Raw genomic sequence first — 25,357 nt, 5'->3', positions numbered from 1 at the left:
CGATTAATGTTGGAAATAACAGATTTACTGTACATTTTAACCACTTCCAGGCCAAATAAAAGGAAGCGGCTTAGGTGGGCCACCGCGCCAGGATGGCCAGCCACCCTTAGGGGAGAAAAGAACAAATGATGTCATAACTTTCAGGTTTGGGGGAAATCTACTTTTGCTCTTTAAAAAGAGATGAAAGGTGTCGCTGCCGCAGTGAGGCCTGCGGCGAGAACGCGGGCGGCTTGGTGCGCTCGGCGCTGCGAGAATCACCTAGGCTGCGAGAAGCTCCGAGCTTCCAGTGACACCTAAACCACAGCTTTCGCTACTGTCACATTTGGGGTGATAGTGGGAAGGCAAGTATCACCTCTAAGAGAATCTGATAGGATTCTCTCCCCTTGCACTGTGTCCAGGTTCGGGATTCTTCCAAGTTCCCTCCCCTTTGCTCCATGCAGATCCTGACCCTGCCTGCACTCGCCGTCTCTCCCACACCTGGGTCGCCGTGGGTTGAGTACCTGGGCCCACCTCGACCCCGTCTTGCCTCCCTCTCCAGCGCTGGCTCTGGAAGGTGACTGCGTGCCTGGCTTGGAGACACCCAGGACCGCAGAAGCCCAGTGACACGAGAAATGGGGCGCAAGCACCTTCTGCAACCCGTTCTCACGCGTTACGGGCATAAACCGAGCTCTAACTAACCTCCCTCCAGCTAACCGCGAAGGGGAAAAAGGGCGCGCGTGTCAGTGCCCCCTCCAGCCTAGCCACGCGTGGTGAAATTTCCGGCGCTCGGTGCGGCCAAGACACGGGATCTGCACCGCAGCCGCTCAGCTCCCAGAGCCCGCGCCGGGCGCTGCTGCGGCTCCTCCAGTCGCTCCCCGAAGTGCGAAGGCCATCGCCCCTTTCACTGCGCGCCTGCGAGGCCGGCAGCTCTGGGAGCCGCGCCCGGCTGCGGAGCACTCGGCGGGCCAGAGGCTGCCCGGGGACGGGCCGGGGGCTGCCCGGAGGCGCCGGCGCCGGCGGCTCCTCCGCGAGGGTTAACAGTGGTCCCCGCGGAGGCTTCCTCTCACCGGCCCGGGAACGTGGATACCGCGACCGCAGGATGTTCGCCGGCTGGGCCGGGCAGTCAGGAAACATGAGAAGGCCTCGCTACTCCTGTTCCCGGGCCGCGCGCGCCCGTCTGGGTAAATAAAGCCGCGACGCCGGCGGTGGCCGCGGTGAGCGCGCTGGAGCCCGCGCGGAGAACATGCGGCGGGGATGGGAGCGCGCCTAGCCTCGACGCGGGAGAGCCAGCCGCCCTGCCGCCGGCCGCGGGCCCCCCCGCCACCGGTACAGCTCGCGGTCGCCGCGTCCCGGCGCGGGGCCGCGGGAAGAGAGGCGCGCTACGGCTCCCGAGCCGTTCCTTCCCCCTGCTCCGCGCGCCTGGGCTCTCCCCGCCCTTCCCCCACCTCCCTCCGAGGCCCTTGGGGACGCGCCCAAGGGGGGGGTGGGGGCGGCGGCCGAGGCTGGCCCGAGGGTCTGCGAGGAGCCGGGGAGCCCACCTGGTTCGCGGGCGTGGGGCGGGGCGGTTCCGCAGGGAGGGAGCTCCCCAACCCACAGTGTGGAGTGAATCCGGGTAAGTGGGGAGCACGGGAGCCGAGAGGCGGCGTTGGGGACCGCGCGGGGACCCAGCTCCCGGCCCTTGGCCGCGCCTGCCGCCTGCAGATGCAGCCGCGCCGGGGTCTGTGGTTGCGACCTCGGCGTGGGCTTGGGATAGCGGGGAGGTCCGCGTGGCAAGCTTCGCGGCGCAATGGCCGGGAAAACACGCCGTGGCCGACAGGAGGACAGGGCTGAGGTGGGGACAGACAGCGGGGCTGGGAACGGGTTGCTTCACAAATAGAACAGCCTGAGCGCAAATCACCGAGCGCACGGATTTAAAAGGAAAAACGAGGCGCCTCCTGACGCCTCGAACGAGGGCTGCGAGCACGGACCTTTGCTCTCACACTGGCCGCGGAGGCTGCACGGACGGCCCAGACACGTACCTGTCTGCGGGGGGCAGCTAGCAGAGGTCTGACTTCACTTCCCCGCGAGCACTGACGGGGGCTGTCGTTTAATCTCTGCGGTCACAGCACTACACGTCGCGCGTGGCCACTGCTGCGATGGCCGGAGGGCGGGGCTGGGGGGTCTTGGCGAGCGTGGGCACGCGGCGTGGGTGTGGGGGCGTGGCGGCCCTCGCCGGGGCGGGGCGCGGTGAAGGGGCGCCAGCTGTGAGGCGGGGGCAGCTCGGAAGCAAAGCGAGCTGCCCCCAGGCGCGAGGCGGGGAGGTAGGGCTGGCTGGGGCTGCTGCACGCCTCCGGCCGGTCACCCGGCTGCTCCGCGGCGGCGCGGACCGGCCCCCGACGCTCACGCGCGGCGGGCAGAGGCTCCGGGCCGCCGCGACCCGGGAGGTGAGCTGGCGGCTTTTCCGACGGGGGCAGCCGCAGGCCCGGCGGTGCGCGGACCGCGGCGCCTCTTCCCGCTCTTTAACCCCTTATCAACTTCCCGGAGACCCCAGAGAGGGGTGGGTGTGGAAGGACTCCGAGCTCGCGGCTCGCACCCGCGCTGCGGAAGAGGACAGCACTGGCCACTGGCTCGGGGTGGGGGGAGCGGGCGGGGTGCCGGACCCAGCGCGTCCGGAGCGGGCTGTGGGGTGGTAGGAGAGTCGGAGGGAGGGGAGGGCATGGTGCATTTGTCCCTGAGCCCACTTCACTTTCTAGCTCTGGAATCTGCTAACTTTCCTGCCCTCACCCCCACGCCAGGGGCTGTAGCCGGAAAAGGGACGCAGGGGTTTCAGCCAAACCAGCCAGGACCTAGAAAACATGCAAATCCCCTAAATCCCAGTGCGGCCTGGGACTCATTGACTGGGGCTTGCGAAAGCGGTTGTTCATGTTCCCCCCAATTTTTCCTTTCTTCCAACCCCTCCTTACGACCCCGAGTGGGAGCTCTGAGAGGCTTTAGTCTTCCGTTTTGACTGAAGAACACCGCGCGGCCCCGCGCCTGCCCTCCGCTTTCCGGAGCGGGCTTCATCCAGATTAAAACCAACTCAGGCAAGGCTCCTTGAGGAGTCACTTTGCTTCGCCCCCGCGGGTTAACTGTTGCCGGCTGAGATTCTTTGGGGGCTGGGTGGCCGGGGCTAAGAGGAGGGTGGGTACCTGCCCCGGGAGCGTTCGGGGGCGGGTGATGGGCGTTGCGGCGGAGCGGTGTAACCAGCCAGGGGGGAGGCGGGGGTTCCCGCGTTCAGGTGCGGCGGCGCCGCTCCTCCCCTGGGCTCCGCAGCCCCGCGCCGCGTTCAGGTTCGGGGCTCGGGACGCTCAGGAGGGTGAGCGCTCTCGGCGAGTAATGTGCTGCATCTTGATCTTCTAGAACCCGAGCCCTGCGGAGCTCCCGGCGGCCCGGCCCCAAGGCGCTGCGGCCGCGCCGCGCGGCCCTGCCTGCGCGCGCCATGAACACTATCGTCTTCAACAAGCTCAGCGGCGCCGTGATTTTTGAGGACCGCGGGGCTCCGGAGCGGGAGCGGGGCGGCAGGCCCTACGGCGGCGTCCTGGACAGTACGCACGCTCGCCCCGAGGTGGGCATTACGGACGGCGCGCCCCTCAAGGACAACCTGGGCCTGAGACACCGGAGGACCGGGTATGCGCACCCTCCCGGGGCCCCCGCCCGCTCCGCGAGAGGTGGGGGCGGCGAGAGGCTTGGGCGTGCTGGTGACAACCGGGGCCTGCGCCTTAGGGCCCCCGACTTTTCCGGGAGGAGCGGTCTCCGCCTCCTGGGTTCGCGCATTCACATTTTAAGGGAGTAGTTGCTCAAAGTGTGGGGGGTCGATTCGTCAGAAGGGCTCCAAAGAGGCTCGTTGGAAACTGAGGACACCTGAAACCGCCTCAGTCCTCAGATGCCCGGACCTGGGGGCGGGGGTTACGTGCCTCTCTCCCGACCGCGGGTGCTGACGCGCGGCCTCTGGGGAGGCAGAAAGGGCTGAGCGGGATGCACGGGCGCAGAGCAGGGCCAAGCAGTCGGGGCTTCCCCCGGGGCTCCCCCCCCCGCCCCCTCAGGTCAGGCTTCCCCCCTTGTGTCACGACAGGGCCTTGCATCGGCCAAGGTGTTGGGAAGGTCGGCCCTCCGCAAGATGCCCCGGACGCGCGCGCGTCTCGGCGGGGCCCGCCGCGAGCCCGGAGGGGGGGGGGCCGCGGGCCTGCCGGGCCGGGTTTCGGTTTAGCGGCCTGAGGGGCTGCGGGGGTGGGGTGGGCGGGGGCGAGAGGTCGCGGGCCACCAGCGGCTCCGGCTGCGGAGGAGGGCCGTCTGTAGCCCCGCCACGTCCCGCGGCTCCGGGAGCGCCCCGCGGGGGGAGGGGCGGCCGTCCTGGCCGGTCCACCTGGAAGATTGCATCAGCTGCTTGTTGTTGCTGGTTAGGGAAATAAAGATTAGGTTTCGTCAAAATGTTACTACCAGTCCTCACGGATGGAATTGCATTTCAAAGTGTTTAAAGAGGCAGAAGTCTCGGAGGCTGCGGCGCAGGCGCGCAAGCCTAGCGGAGTGGCTGGGCGCGCGGGCGGCGGCGCGGCGACACCTCGCGGAGCCGCTGGGGAGCGCAGCGCCGAGGCCCGGCTCCCGGCTGCTTCCCGCCCTTCCTCCTTGGAATATGCTTTTCCCGGGGTCTTTTTACGTTACCCCGTGGGACAGACCTTCCATACTTTTAAGCTCGCCCTTTTGTCTTGAAAAGCTCCCTACAGTGTTTTGGGTTTTTTCTTTCCGCTTTTTCGTGTGTGTTTTTGTTTTCGGTTCTGTATTTTTCCTCCACAAACCCCTTCTTGGAAAGCTTCCCCTTTACACGAGGATCAAAGGGTACAGGGGAGAGCTTGAAGAGAACCAGGGCAGCGGGGCGGCCATCACCCCTTGCTTTGTTCCCAACGTCCAGTGGGCGACGGGAAGCCCCGAGCGGCGGGCATGAGTCCTTGAAAGAACATTCGAGAGCCGGCCGCAGCCACTACTCATCCCCTGAGGCCAGGGCCCCTGGAGGGCGCGGTGCAGGCGGGTGAGGGACGGTGCCGGCCCTGCTGCGCAGGTCTGTGGCTTGAATAACAAAAGAGCTTCCCTCAGATCACCTAAACCTCTAACTTCTGGCTTCAGGATTTCCCCCTTTTCCATATAAACCTGGCGGCCTTCGCTGCCCCACGCCCGTCCTGTGCCATCCGGGCCGGCCCCGCGCGCCCTGACCCTGTGCGCCTCCCACCCCTGCCTGGCCTCCGCGTCCGGGCGCGCGGGGCCGGGTTCGACCGGGCTGAAGCGCGTGCGGACCCGGGGGCCCGGCGGGCGGCGCTCGGCCGGCGCGGCTCACCGGGAACCCCTCCTCTCCCGGTGTCCCAGGGCCCGGCAGAATGGCGGGAAGGTGAGGCACAAGCGGCAGGCCCTGCAGGACATGGCGCGGCCCCTCAAGCAGTGGCTGTACAAGCACCGCGACAATCCGTACCCCACCAAGACGGAGAAGATTCTCCTGGCGCTCGGCTCGCAGATGACGCTAGTGCAGGTAATCGGGGCCCACGAGCCCCGACCCTCCCTCGGCGAGGCTGAGCGGCGGCTCTGCGCCTCCCGCCGCTGGGCACGGGTGGGCCGAGACCGGCCGTCCGGCCGCTGCCGCCGCTCTGCCTGAGGCTGGTGCGGGGCGGGCCCAGGGCCGGAGCGGTGGTCTGGGGAGTTGCTGCGTCTCCGACCGTCTTCCGGAGGCTTGGCGCAGCAGGGGTCGTGTGGCGCTTGCTAAGGAGGGCAGGGCAAAGGCGAGCGCGGAGGTCTGAGGTGTGCGGGCCATGCACGCGGCGGTGGCTCCAGCGGGCACTACCCCGCAGTGATTTGCGTGGGGGTCGCCCGAGGGCTCGTTAAAACACACGCTGCCGCCGCCCCCCACCCAGCCCGGAGTTCGCAGGAGGTCCTGGCCGGGGACGGTGCTTTGTATTTCTAACACGTTCTTGGGGTGATGCGTAAGCTGCTGGCCGCACCACACTTTGAAAACCAGGCAGAAGGGCACCCCACATTGGGGCCCCATGTTAAAGGTCAAGTTACAGGGTACCTTTCAAGTTGACCGCTCCTGACAGAGCTAGTAGGTGGGCTGGAAAGGCCAGAAGCGGGTTTGGGAGGTTTTTCTTTTTTAAGAGGCACCCTGGGCCTTAGCTAGACTCCACGCGGCTTTGCTGGCATTATCTTTGTCCTTGGGTTAAGAGGCAGATCTCAGATGGCGGGTACCTGGTCAAGTGCATAGGGGCGGCCTAAGCTTGCTCCATTTCTAGCGAGCAGTACTGCTGTGCACAGGTTTCCCTCCGTGGCGGCATCTGATGCTCGCAAAACCCGGTGAGGTAGAGCACGTGTTGTCAGCCTTTCGTAGGTGATGTAACTAAGGCAGGAGAAGGCTGTGTTGAGGGGTAGAGGTGGGCCTGGAAACGCCGCGGGTCCATACCACGTGCTCTGGCCGGCACACCAGTTTCCTTTCATAAATGCAGTGACGTGAACTTTCATGCGTGCAGGCAGAGCAGATTCACTCAGAAAGAGGAGAGGAGGTGCTACCTGAGCTGAGAAGTCGCGTCCCTTGCAGTAGCACTGCATCACTGCATTTGTGAAACTTTGGTCGTTCCATGACGGGTATAGTAAGTGAGAACCCCAAAGTAACAGGGAACGTTTAACTACTAGATAACATAAAAATTGCTTTCCAGAGTATTTAAGATTATCATTTTAGGAATTACTAGAAAGTTGGATGAAGCATGAAAATTGACTTGTACTCAGACTTATTAAAACTGTAATAAGCATTTTTCTGCTTGTTTTCAGAATACAGTTGTAGAGAAAAACAAACATCTCTTCTGCTTTATATTACCAGGCAATAGTATTAATAGTGATTTGCTGCAGCACTGGAGGGGAAAATTAATTTAGTGTTCTTGGCTTAATATCTGTTTAACACAAAACTATGAACTTTCAGTGATTTTCACAAGTAGTTTTTAAATAAATCCATTCAGAAAAACTTAAGAAAATAAATGCATACATTCAAATTTGACTTTAAACTGGTATGCTATTTATTTTCAAAATACACTAATTTATAGAGCTATTTAAATAGTTCACTTTGATGTCAACAGTAAAATATTAACTTATTGATTACATAGTTCCATGTTTAATACTTGCCATTCTTTCAGACAGAAAGCAACAAATGTTTATGGCATATTTAGGACATTTTTAGCTACGAAAAGTATTATTTGGCATTAGCAGAGACATTTAAATTTTCACCTGTGGTAGTTTTTCTGAGTTGCAATACAAGTAGCTGTCATTCTAATACAGAATCAAATTATTCTCTACCTGTAATGATAGTTCAAATACAAATAATTCTTTTTGCGTTAAGATCTTGGTAAGACTATTGCATTTTTCTAATTTACATGAAGTTTTTGTTCATGTAATGAAAATCTTTCCCATTATATTTTCTCTCACACTAGTCTTCAAATAAAAATGCATGCAAATATGTGATTTTTAAATGGGGCAAAGAAAGGTAATTATTTATAATTATAATTGATACCTATTTAATGATTTCCAAGTTTTATAATAAATGAAGTTGGTTCCTGGAACTTTAAAGTGATAAATGGAAAAAATCAAACGTATAGAATAACCAAGGGACCCTTATATACCATTCAGGTTGGGTCCACCTCTTTCCATTAGGCACAACGGAATGTCTGTGTAAGAAAAAATATATATATTTATGAATATAAGGGGTTTGTATAAGTCAGACATTTACTAAACATCCAAAGCAAATTCTGACGCTGTGGAAAACAAATAAATTATGTCAATACATTTCACTTCTGGGGAAAAAATATCGAGCTGTGATCTGAATAAAGCTTTTGAGCCCTGCAAATTAGACCCCTGTTTCATGAATCAGTGAATAAATTTCTCCTGTGGAGTCAGCCTTCTTGAGAAGAGTGATCATGTCTTATTCATCTTCATCCTCCCATTTCACCCCAGCCCAGTACTTTCCATATAGTAAACTCTTCATACATGTTTGCAGACTGAATAGGTTCTCACTGGGGAATACTACTGTAATCACCATGTGACTTCCCCAAACATATTGTGGAAAACTGGAGAATGTCTTGAAATCAGACTAAGATATTCTAGTTTAAAATCCATCTCACTGTAGGGAGCACACAGAGGGCAGCTCGTTAACTTTAATGGTACATGTTCTACAGAACAAGCATATAACTCACCTTATTATTTTTAGTATATCTGGAAGTATGTCATATTTTATGTCAATAGACAAATATGGAGGGTTTCCCATATTTCTAGCTCCAGTCTCTATTTCTTGTTTATTATAATACCTCTTGTCTCTGCTTCTCATAATTTATATTAATAAGTTGTCAGCATAATTATTTTATTCCTTAACTACAAGAGTGTCTTTTATTTTTGAACATTTCTTTTACCCTTCATATTTCCCTTTTGGTTGTGTGTCAAGCTATCAAACCTTTCATAAGCAGTACTTTTGCCTTATTTTGCTACTCTGAAGGGTGTAAAACTTGGTCAGGAATCTCCATTAAGCCTGGAAACAGAATGCTGAAACTTTAATGAGGGAATTTTTTTAGGACCACAGAAGTAACTTTTTCTGATAAACAGAAGCTCTAAGGACATTAATCAACACTACATTTTGTTCATTCCTGAAAGATGAGGCAGAGAGAGGTATTTATGCAGCTTTCTTTTTTTTTCTACTCACTAGACTTAGCAACTTGTCTTAATTTACTATAACTGTCTGCGTTGTTAATCTGCCATCTTCCTACTAAGATATAAGCATTTTTATAAAATTAACAGGAAGATGATTTGTGTGTGTGTGTGTGTTTTCACTTTAACCGAAATACTCCATTTTGCTTGGTTCCTATGACTGACCGTTGTTCAAACATTATAAAAATATACTCTCTACTCTCAAAATATAACCAACTTCATTGTGGAATAACAGATATGCGATTGGGGCTTTGTATTACTGTAGGATATGGAGCTTACTCAGGGAATAATTGCCCCTGAAGAAGTTTTTTAAAAGAAGGGCAGATGGGGGCTGTACCTGGTTTCAATATTTCCCATTGTTTATGTGTATATATTTAAAATATATTTGTTTTTTTCTGGATTATAATAGTGAAATGATTTTTTTTATGATCACATTACAGAGTGCAATGCAAGTGGAGTTTGAGACTACATTTTAGTGATTGTATGTTAATGCTCCCTTTTCTTACAGTAGAAGTTTCCAGTTCCTGTGATACAGCCATGTACCATTTGGTTAAATCTGGTGTGTTGCAAGATTTTGCCCCTGTGTTGACATAGCTTTTGCTTGGTATGGAGTGCTTCTGCTGAGATATGTGTGTACTTATCAACTGCAAGAATTATGGCTACTGTTAAATATTCAACAAAATCTCAGATTGGTCCTTCTACGTTATTCCCAGCGTCAAACTACATGGTGTAGAAGTGAGGTGTTCGATATTTCAGTTGAATGACTGAATCTGCGTTGTTAATTCTGTGTGTTCAAAGGTGGACAGATGCCAGAGTACCCCTTGGGTTTACTATAATGATTGCTCTGCCAGTGTGATGAATGTAAACACGGCTGCGTAGGATGAAAGCTACTGGGCTTTCTCTTCCAGCTTCTAGATATTTTGTTCTCTAAGCTTTCGCTATAAAATGCAGTGTTTTTAAAGCTCTGAGTTTGACGTTAAAATGCTGTTGCAGAACCTATCCTTGGTAAGGAGGCCTGTTTCATGTAAAATAGAATTTCAAAAGAATTTGAATGATAACCTGAAGGAATCCATAGTAAGTTAAAGGTAGAGAATTTGAGCTGGTGCTTTTTTACCTTCAGTGAAACGGATGGCGTTTGCATCACTTCATCAGGAAAAAACTTGTGAGCTGATACTCGTGCAGATTTGTTCACCAACTATTGTCTGCTGTTTGCATGACTTAACACAAGAAGATATTCAACACCCCTGACTATATCCAGCCCTTAGGTTGTACTGTAAATTGCTGATAATAAAACACTGGCAAAGTAAATGTATTAGTAGGTTGGGTGCCGGTCAAACTTACGAAATCAGTTTAGAAATAGCCTGTCAGACACCATCAAACCTTTATGGAAAATCTTCTGATATATAATTAATAAACTCTGTTAAGAACTATGAGTATACAAAACGTAAAAAATGGTACGACTCCTATATATGAAAAGCTAGTTAATGCCACCATGACATTTAAAGGTCCCTATTTTTGTATGTTAGAATTATAAGTATATTGATTGTTTTTAAAATTTGAAGTCCATCGCGTTTTAATAAAAATATGAAGAGTTTCATAAGAATTGGATTTTACACTATGTGGTACTGTGTGTTGCTTGTATTAAGAGTTAAGGTCAGGGACTTCCCTGGCGATCCAGTGGTTAAGACTTCGCCTTCCAATGCAGGGGGTGCGGGTTCGATACCTGGTGGCGGAGCTAAGATCCCACAGGCCTTGCGGCCACAAAACCGAAACATAAAACAGAAGCAATATTGTAACAAATTCAATAAAGACTTTAAAAAAAAGTGTTAAGGTCAGTTAAGATTTAAGATTAGCCTCTGAATTACATGATGTTTAGTAAAGAAAGTAACAAAATAAGTTTGGGAGTTGGATTCTAATAAATATAAGTGACATAGGCATGGGGGAAGTTGCAGGCTGTCCTCTGTGTGCAAAAGGAACAGAGAAGGACATAAAACACCTCTGATTGCTGAAGGGAGTAGTGGTCAGGAGAAGATAGGTTGGTACCAACCATAAAGGAGATGAATGAACACTTTTTAGGGGAGCATGGATGACATTCACAGATCTTAATTTTCAGAGTTGGCAAGGATGTCAGGAACCATGAAGTTCTGAAAAGATGAATGAGTTATCTAAACTCACACAGCCTGTTTTTGGCTAAGTCAGAACAGGAAACCAGGTCTCTTTCCATTATACCACAGTTAGAGGATGACAGGACATGCATGAAGATGTGAAGACGTTAAGTAAGTAATTAAATCATAACGGTGCATCAACACTTGAATTTGACGATGGTTGTTAAGATCCATTCAAGTGGATAGAATGGAAGATAGGGAAGTTCGAAAAAATACTGTTCTAAAATTCCCAGTTGGTACTCATGAGGACATGGGCGAACATTTTGGCCATGCCTTGGAGAATAGAGGGAGGTTTGAGAGGAAATGGGCCAGGCATTTCATGCTTCCATAGTGCAGGTTCACCCATGTATCATAGTTAATTACGTGTAGCTCTTCACTGTTAGTCCTTCTGTGTGTGCAGGGCACAAAGTTTATTCATTCCTAGCACTTAATATCATGGCTAAAGCACAGGAGCTACTCAGTATGTGTTTGTTGAATGAACAGTCCCAGAAGTTGTCTGTTTGTAGAGGTTGGAGGAGACAGAGAATTCAAAGTCAGACTAAACCCTAGTAATAATAGCACAGCTTGGCAGGAAGAGGGGTTGGTGGAGTCGAAGGCTTCTGAAATGCCGTGGTGAGATATTACACCACTGCACATAAATTTGAGGACAGTTATCATTGCTTAAGACACAAAGGGAGGTAACACTGAATATATATTATATATGATATGGTTTGTGCATATATAAACTGGGGAAGACTACCATGTTTTACCCATGGGGAAAAAAAGAAAAAAATTATAGTTTTGGTTTTTTTTAATGTAGGATTCACCACAGGTTCATTCAATAATTAAGGCTTGAGTAATGTGCAAAAGTTGTGTATTTATAGTATAAATTTAAAAAAGAAAAAAAAATTCCAGTGCAAGCATCACCACACAAACCATTAATATACTGTGGAGTCATGTTACGGAAGAAATTGGTAGAAAAACATAACCCTCTTTCCACTTTTCATCCTTTTCAAGGCAAGTATTGGCCTTTCATGTTTTTAATATATATATTCTGATGATAGCTTGATGTTTAAAAAGAAATGTCAAGTGACATTTTAGCCTCTAGAAATCCAGTAGCACCTTAAACAAAAACAATGGAACTAACCTTGTTTTGCAGTGTTCATTTCTTTGCCATCACCTATTTGGAAGCACTAGATTTTTAGCTTAAAGCTGGGTATTATTTGGCTTTTTTCTCTCTCTCTGCTAGTCTGATTGCTCTGTCTCTGACTGTTTTGCCAGCTCCTACCTCCTTAATTGCCGGAGGTTTCCAGGGTTTGGTCCTTGACCCTCTTTGCATTCTGTCTGCTCTCACAGCTTCAGCTCTCACCTCTGTGCATTTGACCCAAATCTGATCTTCCTTGCCCTTAGATCTCAGATGCCATTTTTATTTTCTTGCTGCACATTTCACCTGTATGCTTTTCTAGTATCTCAAACTAAACATTCCCAAACCAAACGCATCATTTCACCCTCAAACAATTCTACTTTCTCAAATTGGCACTATCTTCTCTTCTTACACAAGTTTGATAACTCAGGGGCATCTCTTTCTTCCTTCTTAGTTACCTACCACAGTGTCTCGGGAATTTGACTTATATTTGTTCCCGTGTCTTCTTTGTTGGAAACACACTTCCCTACCCATTATCCCTGACCTGTTCCTTCAAAATCTAGCTTAAATTCTTCATGAAGTCTTGAGTCACATCAAAGTAACCCCTCCTTCCGTTGCACTCCTGTAACATTATATTTTAATGCGTCTTAAGCCATTTATCACATTCTTTCCTATATTATTTGTTTTTTTATTGAAGTAAGTTGGTTTACAATGTGTTAATTACTGCTGTACAGCAAAGTGATTCAGTTATACATATATATATATATATACACACACACACATACACACACACACACACACATATATATTCTTTTTTGTTATATTCTTTTCCATTACGGTTTATCACAGGATATTGCATATACTTCTCTGTGCTCTACAGTAGGACCTTGTTGTTTATCCATCCTGTATATAAAAACTCACATCGGCTCATCCCAAACTCCCAGTCCATCCCTCCCCCAAACCCCTGCCCCTTGGCAACCACCATTCTGTTCCCCATGTCTGTGATTCTGTTTCTGTTTCATAGTTCGGTTCATTTGTGTCATATTTTGGATTCCACATATAAATGATATCATATGGTATTTGTCTTTCTTTTTCTGACGTACTTCACTTAGTATGATAATCTCTAGGTCCATCATGTTGATGCAAATGGCATTATTTCATTCTTTTTTATGGCTGAGTAATATTCCATTGTATATATGTACCACATCTTCTTTATCTATTCATCTGTTGATTGACATTTAGGTTACTTTTATGTCTTGGCTGTTGTGAATAGATACTAGAGTTATTTGTGTACTCTCCTACCGTTCTTACTAGACTGAAAATTTTATGGCAAAGCCCTTCAATATTTTTTTTATTCCCAGAATACAGTTAGTGCTCATTCTGTGTAGTAAGTGCTCAGCACATTTGTTGAATGAATGAATGAATGAATGAATGGATATAAATGTCCAATACTGTTATGTCATGAAGATACGTAATGATCAGAGATTATGAGAGAGGCTTAGGTCCTTTCTGGGAAAGTAATTGTAGGATGGGTAATTTTTTTATGGTGTGTTAATTGAGAAATAAAACTTTTTTAGGTGTCAAATTGGTTTGCTAATGCAAGACGTCGGCTTAAGAATACTGTTCGACAGCCAGATTTAAGCTGGGCCTTAAGAATAAAGTTGTACAATAAGTATGTTCAAGGAAACGCTGAGCGGCTGAGTGTAAGCAGTGATGACTCATGTTCTGAAGGTTTGTTAGTATTTTTATCTTGCTTTCTTTGCTCTGCCTTTGTAAGGGGACATTCACTTCAATTGCTGTTTTTAAGGTTGATCCCACAAAACATGATGGTGCCATAATGGTTCTTTTTTATTGCATGAGGTAGCTTTACTTTTACAATACTGTAAATGACCAGCCAAATTATGGCTGCTTCCTCTTGTTCATAGATTTATCATGTGTCAGAATAACATTTTTTGGAAGTTCATTAAAATTAACATACCAAAGGGAGAGATTATATAGATTCCTGCTTTCCTTTGCCTAAAAATTAATCTTAACTATCAAAGATAATTTTATACACTTTAAATATTCTTCCTATATATATTTTAAATCACTAAATGTAACAGTTGGGTGGCTGGGGAGAAGTATGTGTAAGTACTACCTGGTGATATTTTTCCCCCTTAGATGGAGAAAATCCTCCACGAAACCACATGAATGAAGAAGGCTATAATAATCCAGTTCACCATCCTGTGATTAAAAGTGAGAGCTCAGTCATAAAAGCTGGAGTGAGGCCAGAGTCACGGGCCAATGAGGACTACGTATCGCCCCCAAAATACAAGAGCAGCTTGTTGAATCGTTACCTTAACGACTCTTTGAGACACGTCATGGTCACAAATGCTGCCATGATGGGAAAGACAAGGCAGAGAAACCATTCAGGATCTTTTAGTTCCAATGAATTTGAGGAGGAATTGGTATCTCCCTCATCGTCAGAAACCGAAGGCAATTTCGTGTATCGCACAGGTAAGTCTGTGCTTTTCGTGATACCTGTTTGAAACAATTAAAGCTGCAGCAGAGGGCTTTCTTTTGACAGGTGTAAAGGCATAATTTTTATTGCTTGTGCATCAGATTATGTACATATGGCCTATAATTCAGTTTGAAAGCTTTCATTTTGTTCTTAATTAGGAGATACACTTGTTAGTAGATGATGGTTTACTGGGAAGTTTTCATCCTTAAAAATTTTTGATCTTAGTGATAAACATTCTTACAGGAGATATGTATTGGCTTTATGAATAAAGTATAATGGAGGAATATCCCAGATTATAACCAGCCATGCGAATACTCTGTGCTCCATCTTTTCTCTTAAGTTCTTTGATTGCTTATAGTGATGGAAAATGAACACAAAGTAGCATGGGTGCCAAGACGTTTGTGAAGGAAACGTGGCTTAAATTGCTTTGGAAATTTTACTTTTATTCCTGAAACGCACAAGTAGGGCTGTAAGTAGCTTTGAAAGTTTTGCTTTTAGTCCGGAAAGAGTGAATCAATTTCTACGTGTCCACAACTTTCAGATGGAGTGGCAAGTTTGGTAAAATTTTCTGTCTTGACTTCAGTGCTTTGTTACAAAGGATTGTGTGCCCTACATCTGGTGTAGGTAGACTCCGGGTCCTGAAAATGCCAGGCAGTGAGATTTAGAAATGTTACCCCTGGAATTAGTAACTTCAGGGGGCATGCAGCTCAGCCACATTATGTCACAGATAAGAAAGCCCCGACCAAGGAGACGCAGCGAGTTACTCTTCTCCAGATCGGTGGTGTAGCTGAGCCTGCACAAGAGGTTGGAGGAGCCTAACTACTGCTAGACGACTATTACCGCTACTGTTACACATATTGCCACCAGTCATTTATTGAATAGTTGTGATATGCTAGGTTCTACGCAATACTACACAAGTACTACTACATTTAGTCCGTATAACATCAAGGAGCTTGATATGTGAACAGTAGAGCTTTATAAAGAAATTTAAAGTTGGTCTGTTTAATATATCCTTAAGGTTATTTAGCCAGATATTTGATTTTTAAGTGTCTACAAATATGTACAAGATCTGTGAGGATTCAGAGGAAATCTCAATACATTTTGGACTTCATCTCATTTTCTGTTTGTATCTCCAACTCCAACAATGAAAACAACTCCAAACACTCAGAAATACATAGCCTTGTAAATAATAAATTGGGTCTAGAAAGAAGTAAAAGATGCAATAAAAGATAATTTAGCCAATTATGAAAAATTTAAAACTATCTACTAATACCTAACTGACAGAACTTGTAAGTAATTCAGAATGTTTGAGAAAAAGGAAAATAAACCAAGTCATTGAAGTAGAGATAATTGAAAAAGAATAAACAGAAAACAAAAAGTAGTAAAATGGAAGCTGAAAAATAGATAAAAATCAAGAGTTGGCTCTTTGAAGTCAGTAGTAAAAACACTCAAGCAGGGGCTTCCCTGGTGGCGCAGTGGTTGGGAGTCCGCCTGCCGATGCAGGGGACGTGGGTTCGTGCCCCGGTCCGGGAAGATCCTGCGTGCCGCGGAGCGGCTGGGCCCGTGAGCCATGGCCGCTGAGCCTGCGCGTCCGGAGCCTGTGCTCTGCAACGTGAGAGGCCCGCGTATCGCAAAAAAAAACCTCAAGCAAAAATGGACACAAATTGAAGTTGGAAATAAGAAAGGATATAGCAATCATTATATAGTTATTAAACAAAAAATATTTTTAAAAATTATGATAAAGTACTATGCACAATTGTTTGACAGTATACTGTATGCAAATGTATGGATGAAGTGAATTGCTATTATCCACACAAATTAAATTATTAATTCATAATAAGAAAAGGTTTAAATGACCGCTAATGCAGGAAAAATTAAGGTTTTTAGTAAACTCAGTTCCCAAAACACTTGATAACTTGGTAGATCCATTGGATTTTTTGTCAAACTTTGAAGAAATAATTAATTCCTATGCTTTATACATTTTTCTGGAACATATAAAAGCATGGGAAGTATCCCAACTTTTAAAAATGTAAATGTTATCCTAATCCCAAACCAGATTAAGATAGCATAAAACTCAAAATTTTTATTTGTACTACTGATACTGACTATGAAACAACATGGGAAATATTGTAAGGTTAAGTGAAAAAATTTTAATTGTGGATACACTGAGTATAATTATGACAAGTGTGTATGGACAAAAACAAGAAAGATAAAAACAATGAAAATTACAATTTGATGAGGGGGTGTAATTGAAGGACCGTTGTTTAAAATTTTTTTTCTTGTAAATTTATGTTGCCCAGTAAAAACAAGGTCACGTGCCTATGAAATTTCCCCAGTGTGTTGGGTCTTCTGAAAATCCATGCTCTTTTCCAAGGTGACAAAATGTAAAGTCAAAGAGGGACTAGCATGCCTGTATAGTTGATGCTTTTCGAAGTGAAGAAGCTTGGCCATGTATTTTTATTAAAGCATTCCAAATGCACGTGGTCCGTGTCATGGACTATTCACTTGCCAAATTCTAGTTTTAAATCAAACCTATCTTTTAGTTATGCAAGCAATGAGACGGCAGCCTAGACACGTAAACTTCTGGATTTGCGTGCATATGTATAAGCTTAAAAAGAACAGAATACAATTTTGGGGTTTGTGGATGGAGAATGAGGAAAGACTGGTTGGTCTCAAACTGGTCTACTAAATTTCAGACGAAGACAGTAAATGGCTGTCTTCTGTGGGAATTGAGTGACAATGCTGCTGCAGTTGTATCTGGGTTAGCAGTCATGCATAAGTGGTGGAACAGAGAATTTCAGTAAATACTTTCTGAACAACTGCTTTGGTTTTCTCTGGCATACAGGCTATTCTGAATCCCTTCAGTTCCTTCTGGTTGTATCTTATCTTCCTCATCCAAACAGCAACCTTCTAAGTCTGCTCTCAAACACCATCCCCTCCACCACCCTAGTTCTATAGTAGTACAAAGATTTCGGCTTTAAAATTTTTTTTTTTTTCAGAAGAGATCACCTTTAAGTACAAGTTATTGGTTTATCTGTGCTGAGAAATCGTATCCGTTTTTCCGTCCATTTTTGTAAGACAACTGCTATCACATGATGCATTTCCCTAAATATAGGGAGTCAAAAAGCCAAGTGAAAGAAAGAGTTGGTGTTTGGAAGGGTAATGTGTCACTGAATTTCATTTCACTTGTTAAACTCTAGCAGGGAGAAGTCTGGTAGATTATAAAGCAGTAATCCTAATTGAAGATATTATTAGACACCATCCAAGTAGGTACAAACATGTTTTTATTGATTTTATGTAGACATTAAATATTTCTCTCTAATCTGCAGTCTCCCACAACATGCAGGAAAAAAAGAAAAGATGTTCTTTTTTCAGGGGCATGGTAGACTCTCAGTAAGCATTCTGACAGCAGCAATTATAACATTAGAATTGATCAGAATTATTAAGGTTATTGCTTCTAAATACAGTTAAGTAATACACAAGAAAATCTAGTCACAGAGTGTCATCTGTTGAATGAAGTCACCTAAATTAAAATTACAATCCTCTTCGTCATGTTAGGTTAACGGATGGTAATTTTCAGATATTCGATGGAGGGGGTCTGCTCCCTGAGGCGTCAGGATGAGGACCCTAGCATCATACATGCCTCCACTCCTGTTGACTCAGTGTTCAAGTTCCCTAGATGGGGCCATCTGTAAAGGAGCCAGCCGCCATCTGTAGCATCTTCCAGAGTGAGTCCTCACTAGAGGCTTTCCTAACTTGGATTTGAGTTTAATTTACCCTAAACCAAGCCTATTAAATTTCCTTCTTCAGTGAGGGAGAAAGGAGACATTTCTAAGAAGTATACTTGGTGAGGGGACTGTCAGGCAAGTCTTGAAACAGGAAGTGTGAACTTCCCTGCTCTGTTGCTGGCACGAGGACAAGTTCCTATTCTGTTCTTTCTTTTCGCAGCTCACAAATGACCAACTTATAAATGGCTAGTACACTCTAATTGTTACTCTCTGAGCCCCACTGCTTCCCCACTGCTTTATGAATTTATATAATTCATAAATTTACTCTGCTCCCACGAGGCTGAATGTTTCAACTTCATCTTGTTAAACTGCCTAAAATCCCTGTTAATTATACACATCTGGTATAGGAAAACCATATTGGCAGATAGAACTCTTTTCTATGTTAGTGTGAATTAATCAGATTAGCTTCCCCTCCACTTGACTGAGGTGAATATCCCTGAAGAAATGGAGATTTTTTTTTTTTTTTTTTTGCAGTACGCGGCCTCTCACTGTTGTGGCCTCTCCCGTTGCGGAGCACAGGCTCCGGACACACAGGCTTAGCGGCCATGGCTCATGGGCCCAGCCGCTCTGCGGCACGTGGGATCTTCCCGGACCGGGACACAAACCCATGTCCCCTGCATTGGCAGGCGGACTCTCAACCACTGAGCCACCAGGGAAGCCCCAGAAATGGAGATTTTGATGGACAGAAAAAAGTCATTTATTTGGTGCACAGGACTCGTTGGGAGGTGGAGTCCATTTGAGTGGCCTGCAAAATGGGGCAAAATGAGGGAACTAGGGATTTTGGTTACTGGGGAAAGACAAACAAGGCAGTAGAAAGTAAATCTGGGAGAATGACAAAAAGCTAAATGCCATTTCCAAATGTTTTTTCTTGGCTAATGATGACCCCGGTGGGTGGTGGAGATGGCCTTTTTTCGTTCTCTTCCTGCACACTTGTGTACTTTAGAATTTAAACTGGTACTATCAGTAGTAAAAGCCAGGGATGCTCATGAGTCCAGCAAACCATTGGACTAGCCTGGGATTTAACCCTAATTTATAGCACAGTTTCTTTGGCGAAATGGCCCTCTCCATTCTAAACTGCTGACTTCACAGTAAACTGGGGCACAAGTCCTTCATGTACGAGGTGCCCTTTCATGCCTTCATACCGCAAACAAAAACGTTCTAGGCTCGCTGGAGCCCTGGGCCTTACTCATCAAAGAAATCGTAGTTTAAGTGAAGCAGAGGAAAGATTTAAAGAACTGCCTTGTCAGATCCTTTTGAACAGTGAATAATCATTCCTAATTTGTTTCATCAATTTTAGGTGTTTGTGGGTAGCTTAAAGAAAGCTTCATGGTAGTTGACAGAAGGCTTTGTCAAGAGCCAGCTGTTAAGGATAGCATGGGTTTCTGTGTACATGCTAGTTTCTCTTTGGAATTTTGTTGACCAGTAAGTCGACTTTGGATACTTTCATCTTCTTTTATTTCCCTTTTTGTGCTTGTCACTTCCTTGTTTTTAGTGAAAGATTAAGCTTAGCCCTGTTGGATGATTCCAGACATTCTTTTCCTGGCATGCAAATGACTGTTGATGTACTCCAGCAGAGAATAATAAAACCCTGTATCACCAGCCCAGTTTGTGACATTTAAAGGATACTTGAAAGGTTATCCAATTTTTTGTCCTGTGTCTTTACTGCAATAATACCTCACCTATCAGATACCATCTGGAAATGAGGTTTTCCACCTAAGTGAAATTTCCAGATAGAAATTTAAGGACCGATTTTAAAAAGATAGAATTTTCTGCTCTCCTAGATTTATAGTATGAAACACAGCATGTGAGGTGTGCCTCAGCATCATCCTCTCTCTTCTCTAAACTCCCTGCTCCTGTTGCTTTTTATGTTTCCACCCTTCAAATCAGTAATTTTAGGATTAACCACAACTGTAAACTTGCTCTCCTGATGCCTTTGAATAAAGAACGATGTCTTTCTGATAGCCTTTTAAAAAGGGATCTTTCCTAATTACTTCTTCCAAAGCAGTAACCTTCGAAATGAGACTTATAGAAATTCTGAGCTTTGGGGAGGCTTGGGGTAGAATTATAAAAACTTAATAAGCATGATATTCTGAACACTATAGATTATTAAATGTTTATCAGTGATGATGATGGCAGAACACATTCACATGGATTATTTCTGAAATGCACATTAGCTTGATCTTTGAAAGTAAATTTTCTTTATGGATTCACTTGGAAAATTTAAATGAAACTGTGTAAGTGTTCCACCTACTGTTAAAAACTGAGAGATTCACGGCAGACAGAAATAGAAAAAGAGAACACATGTTGGCATAAGCAGTTTGCTGGCTCCTTCAGGGGTTAGTTTTTCATTCACTTTTCTTTGTTTGTTATTTGGTATCATGTGAGAGCCTGAGAAAGTCTATATGTAGAAGCTGAGACTTAACAGCGCCATTCAACAACCTGGCTTACAAACAGATCAAAAATATATGGCAGCCTAGCTTAGAAAAAGTATGCATTTTTAGGGCTGTGTTTGATCCTGAGTTTTTTGTCCCTTTATATTGTGTTCCCTCCATGTGATGCTTTAGAATGACAGCAACACATTTCAAATTTGTGTGAATATAGACAGATTGTGTCCGAAATGCAGCTGCATCCTATCTCTTCTTTCAGGCAGATACTCACTGCCTTGTGTGTATTAAAAGCTCTCCGAGGCCCTGAAATGGTATTTTATTCATTTTTATAGTCCTCCTAGCACCTAATAGTGTCTTTCACGTATTTGCTCCGGAACTGTTTCTCAAGTCAACGAGTTAGTGTTTTCGTGATTTAGTCTGCCTCTTAAATCATGCAAGACATTTTAATGTACATATGTATATGTTGATCTGTGTCTGCAAACATGACAAGGGAAAGGAAATGGTCCTGAATGAGTCGAAATGGGTGGAAAAAAAAAAGGCAAATGCAAAAAAAGTTAAAACCAGTAGAAAAAAGTAAACAGAATGAAGCTTAAAACTGAGATGTTTAAGAGAGTTGAAATAAAAACTTAGAAAGTATAAAATGAAACGAAACCAATTTTCAAGTTAAAAGAGTGACTTTCAGGAAAATGCAAGGATGATAAATGGAAAAGTTTAGTTGGTTTAAAGAAAATCCACTGAAGAATAAAAAGTATAGCAGACAGGCAAATAAAAAGAAAGGGGACTTTTATGAACTTGACTTCACTAAGTAATGATACCTATTGTCTACTTATCTACGTCACTGCCTTGTGGGTGAGATTTAAGAAACAAAGCACAGATTTAGATCCAATGATTTAAACTCTTCTGCCCCATTCACTCTCGGGGTTGACATGACTACTTTGGCTTTTTAAGAATGACTATTTTTAATCCTATGATAGAATTGGAGAACATTGATGCAGAAATTTTACATTTTCTCTCTTCTCCACATGTAAGAGTAAAGATCCCATACATTTTACCTGTTTTTCTGTTAAAAACAAGTTTATCAACATGACATTTTGATTCTGCAGGGGTATCCCCTATATTTTGGCAGGACTGTCTCCTGGCATTCAGTCTGTTGTAACTGATTTTCCGACACTGCATTTCGACTGGCTGGAGTGGTCAGTCACACCTGGTGCAGTTTCGTAGAAATGCTGGTTCATGTCACTGTATTGAAGACTGTGTCAGTATTTCCATTAAGAGACTTTTTTTCATTCCCTAGGGCTTCTAAGTAAGTCATAAAAACTCAAGCCAAACTCAAAGCTGGAATAAAAGGACCTTTTTCCCCCTTCTCCTGTGTATAAGGAATATAAGTGCCTAACTCCCACTAATTCTAACTTCAGTCAGGTTTGTAAACTCTTTACACACTGACAAGACCAAATAAGACCTGTTGACACCTCTCCAGCCTGGGCCTGAAATGAATGTCAAAAAGTTGTTACTGTCTGTGAAAATAACAAGACATTCTATTTAATGAGCGTAGAAGTGCTTTCTTTTCTTTCTTTCTTTTTTGGTGCGTCACAGTTAGTTTTTCCCTTCTGCCTCCCAACTTTGTTTCTAAAATTAAACAGGTATTTTTCTATGTCAAAATTCGTCTTGTTGATGTAACAGAATTTTTACTCAGAATAAATATGTGTTTTCTTCTAGTCCTGAAGTTTGGTACTTTTAAATTTTGGAAGCTTGTGCTCTTGTTTTCTATTAGAAATTATATCATTTATAATTGTGAGTTTTGAGGAAGAAAAATAATAATAATTTTCACTTTGTTTTTTTTCACATTTGAATTTTTTCATGGTTTTCAGTTTAAATGAAGGATGGCATGTTTAAATAGCGGCTGCATAATGAACCTTTCCTCTCTGTGTTGCCTAATTTATCTTATTTTCATTGTAGTAAAGAGGAAAACAGGCAAGGATTTTTATAAATTCAGCATTAAACATTAAAGGATCTTCCAGTTCAATCCCTTAATTTGCAGATTAGGAAATTGCTTTGGGCTCTAGGCATTGAAATTGTTGGGTTTTTGTATGCAAGTTTACTGGGGTGCTTGGAAATGCAATCCTGATCATTGGTACAGTAAGTCTACGGCTTTTGGCAATTTCGGGTACTTAATTGACTTTTATTTTAAAAAGCTTGTCATTAGTGTTGAACTTCTTAGAATTTAGGATAGGTGAGTGTGTGCATTTTTTAAAAAAACTAATCTATTTTAATGGCTGCAGTGGAAAAGGCTTCACACATGTTGGTAGATTATAGATTGTAATAGACATCTGGTCTTAACTGTGTTACTAAGGGAAAGAGGAATGGTTTGTAGAAGATCTCTAACAGTTAACTGCTGCTGGGCAAAAGTCTCTTAGTGTGTGTGTGTGTGTGTGTGTGTGTGTGTGTCTGTGTGTAGCAGTAGTAGTAGTAGAATTGAACATAGTTGGGAAAAGAAAGTGGCTTTTGAAAATGACCAGTGGTATCTTCCCCCTGCCGTGGGTCTACCCTGGAGACCTTGAGTCATTACCTGAAAGTGGTCTGAAAAAATGTGAGTGATACTAACAACCCAATTGGAAAGTGGTTTGGGGAACATAGGTTGGACTCAGCTTTAAGCACCGACATCACTCATCAGCTTCTCACAGTGTTGAGTCTTTTTCTCAGGCCAGTAAGGTGCTGCAGTGCAAGATAACACTGAGGTGCTTCAGGGTCAGATTCACCTGTAGCATTTCCTCAGATCAGACACTTCACTAAATTTCACGTAGGAAAAGTAAATTGCTCTGTAGACGTCACCGTGCCACAGGTTGGGCAGCACCTTGCTGTGTGGCCAGATGGCACTGTGGGTTTGTGTGGTGTCTTCCACAGTCACCCGACTGCGGATGGGGTTAGAAACAGCCTCTTGCCCACTGACTCAGTGCTTTGATATAGTGACCAAGATGGACATCTTTGACGGAAAGCCTGTGTTCCCTTTTTGGTATCATTATATAAAGCAATTTTGCCTTTGATCAGGCTTCATTTAAATGAAGAGAAGAACGTTTTTTTAGAATAGTGGCTTTGAGAGGACCAGTTTGGTGAGATGAAATTAAAATGGAAAAACAATGCAAGTGAAAAGGAAACCTTTTAAAGTGCTGAAAAGTAGTCAGAGACAACCATTCACAAAGTGGGATTTCCAAGAAACAGTTGCTGTTTAAGCTTCCACATAGTTGCCCCTGTATTTAAAATTTAGAACTGATAGCCCGTTGATCGAGCCCGTTGATAACCTGATCGATCAGGTTACGATGGGCAGAGCTCTCAGTATGGCAGAGACACTTGAAGTAAGCATACCCTGTTCTGCCAGGACTGTCATTACGACACTAAAACGTACCCTTTTGCTGAGGCCAGAATTCAGAGTCGCTGCTTCCAGTTTCTGCACTGATTTAGACAGCAGATGTGTAAAAGGCAGAGTGGTATTCAGGATCACTTGTCACATGGCTTCGGGGCAAGAGGATGGGTATCTGGCAAGAACAAGAACCCGTAAATGTGACTGGGTCTTACATTTCTAAACGCAAAATCCCTGACCAGAAGTTGCTTGGTGCCAAGTGCCTTTGCTGTGATGTCTTCGCCCAGCACAGAGCTAAAGGGCTGCTTGAGAATCTACAAGCCTTCTCTAGTTTGCAGCCCAGGCTGAGTGTTATCATTGTTTTGCATTTTCTTTTATCGTCTTGGATTGCATTTAGTCTCGCTGTATTTTTTCCTTCTTTACTCCTCTTCTGGGCTGCTAACTCTATCCAGATGGATCAAGGAGTATTTTTACAACGTTGTCAGTAGTGCAGTTGGTCTTTAGTTTTTACTGTGTCTCCTGGGTTCCTTTACTTTAGACCTATTCAGAAATCATGGTACCAGTTCAGATTTACTCCCAACCCATGGGGCCTCCCGTTTATCTAACCTGTGTACTTTTTTCTTCCAGAAGATTTTTTTTTTAATTTATATTTTGTTCTTAAAATGTCCTTTAAAAAGTATAAACATAAATCATCTGGAAGAGTAATTCTCCACTATCTTGAAAGGTGTTTGAGGACTATTTCACGGTTGCTATGATTGAAGCAGTAAAATTTTAGTTTATAGTTACAGTAACTTTCCTCTCATTAGGAAAATATTAAAAAGCTCAACTTTACGATTTCATGACATATTACCACCCCCCAAATACTGTTCGTAATCCCTGCCCCCTTACACACGCTCGCTGAGATGCTAATAGGAAGCTCAGAGAAGACCCAGAAAAGTGAATGATCTATATTTGACCTCATTCTCTCAGGTGCTTTAATTAAAATGATAGTATAACGGTCTGGGTGGAGGCCCAGTGGAAGCATGACCGGTTTAGTGTATACTTTACTATAGTTAAATACCTGCTGTGTTAAACCATCTGTGGTTTGGAAAAGGACTTTCTGTATCCAGATTTCCTCTCTATCCTCCCTCTTACCTGACCTGAAATTACCCGCTTGTAGATTAAGCCGCAGGACGTTATACCATGGAAAGAGCAGAGAGCATTGCCTTATAAGTCAGGAGCTCTGTATTCAGCCAGAACTGCTAGCAATTGGGTATGTGTTCTAAGGCCGGTGCCTTTATTAACCAGGGCCTTGGTTCCATTAGCCATCACATGAGGGCTGTGA

At 45.0% G+C, this 25,357-nt stretch overlaps 1 protein-coding gene across 1 annotated transcript in view; it reads left to right on the top strand.

The window, feature by feature from the left end:
• Window positions 1-3,389: 3,389 nt before the first annotated feature.
• The window catches only part of MKX (mohawk homeobox), a 61,004-nt gene continuing 39,036 nt past the window's right edge, over window positions 3,390-25,357 (top strand). Inside the window, exons 1-4 of the mRNA XM_022580699.3 lie at window positions 3,390-3,624; window positions 5,353-5,512; window positions 13,581-13,734; window positions 14,164-14,499. Of these exons, the coding sequence (XP_022436407.1) occupies window positions 3,437-3,624; window positions 5,353-5,512; window positions 13,581-13,734; window positions 14,164-14,499 (838 nt within the window). The 5' untranslated portion in view covers window positions 3,390-3,436. The remainder of the gene's footprint in view (window positions 3,625-5,352; window positions 5,513-13,580; window positions 13,735-14,163; window positions 14,500-25,357) is intronic.

Source organism: Delphinapterus leucas, chromosome 2, assembly GCF_059928025.1.
Source record: "Delphinapterus leucas isolate spDelLeu-1000000601 "Yukka" chromosome 2, BTC_Dleu_Yukka2, whole genome shotgun sequence".
In the NCBI taxonomy this organism is placed as follows: domain Eukaryota; kingdom Metazoa; phylum Chordata; class Mammalia; order Artiodactyla; family Monodontidae; genus Delphinapterus; species Delphinapterus leucas.
Note: the sequence above shows the minus strand (reverse complement) of the source record. Positions and strands in the feature narration are given on the sequence as shown.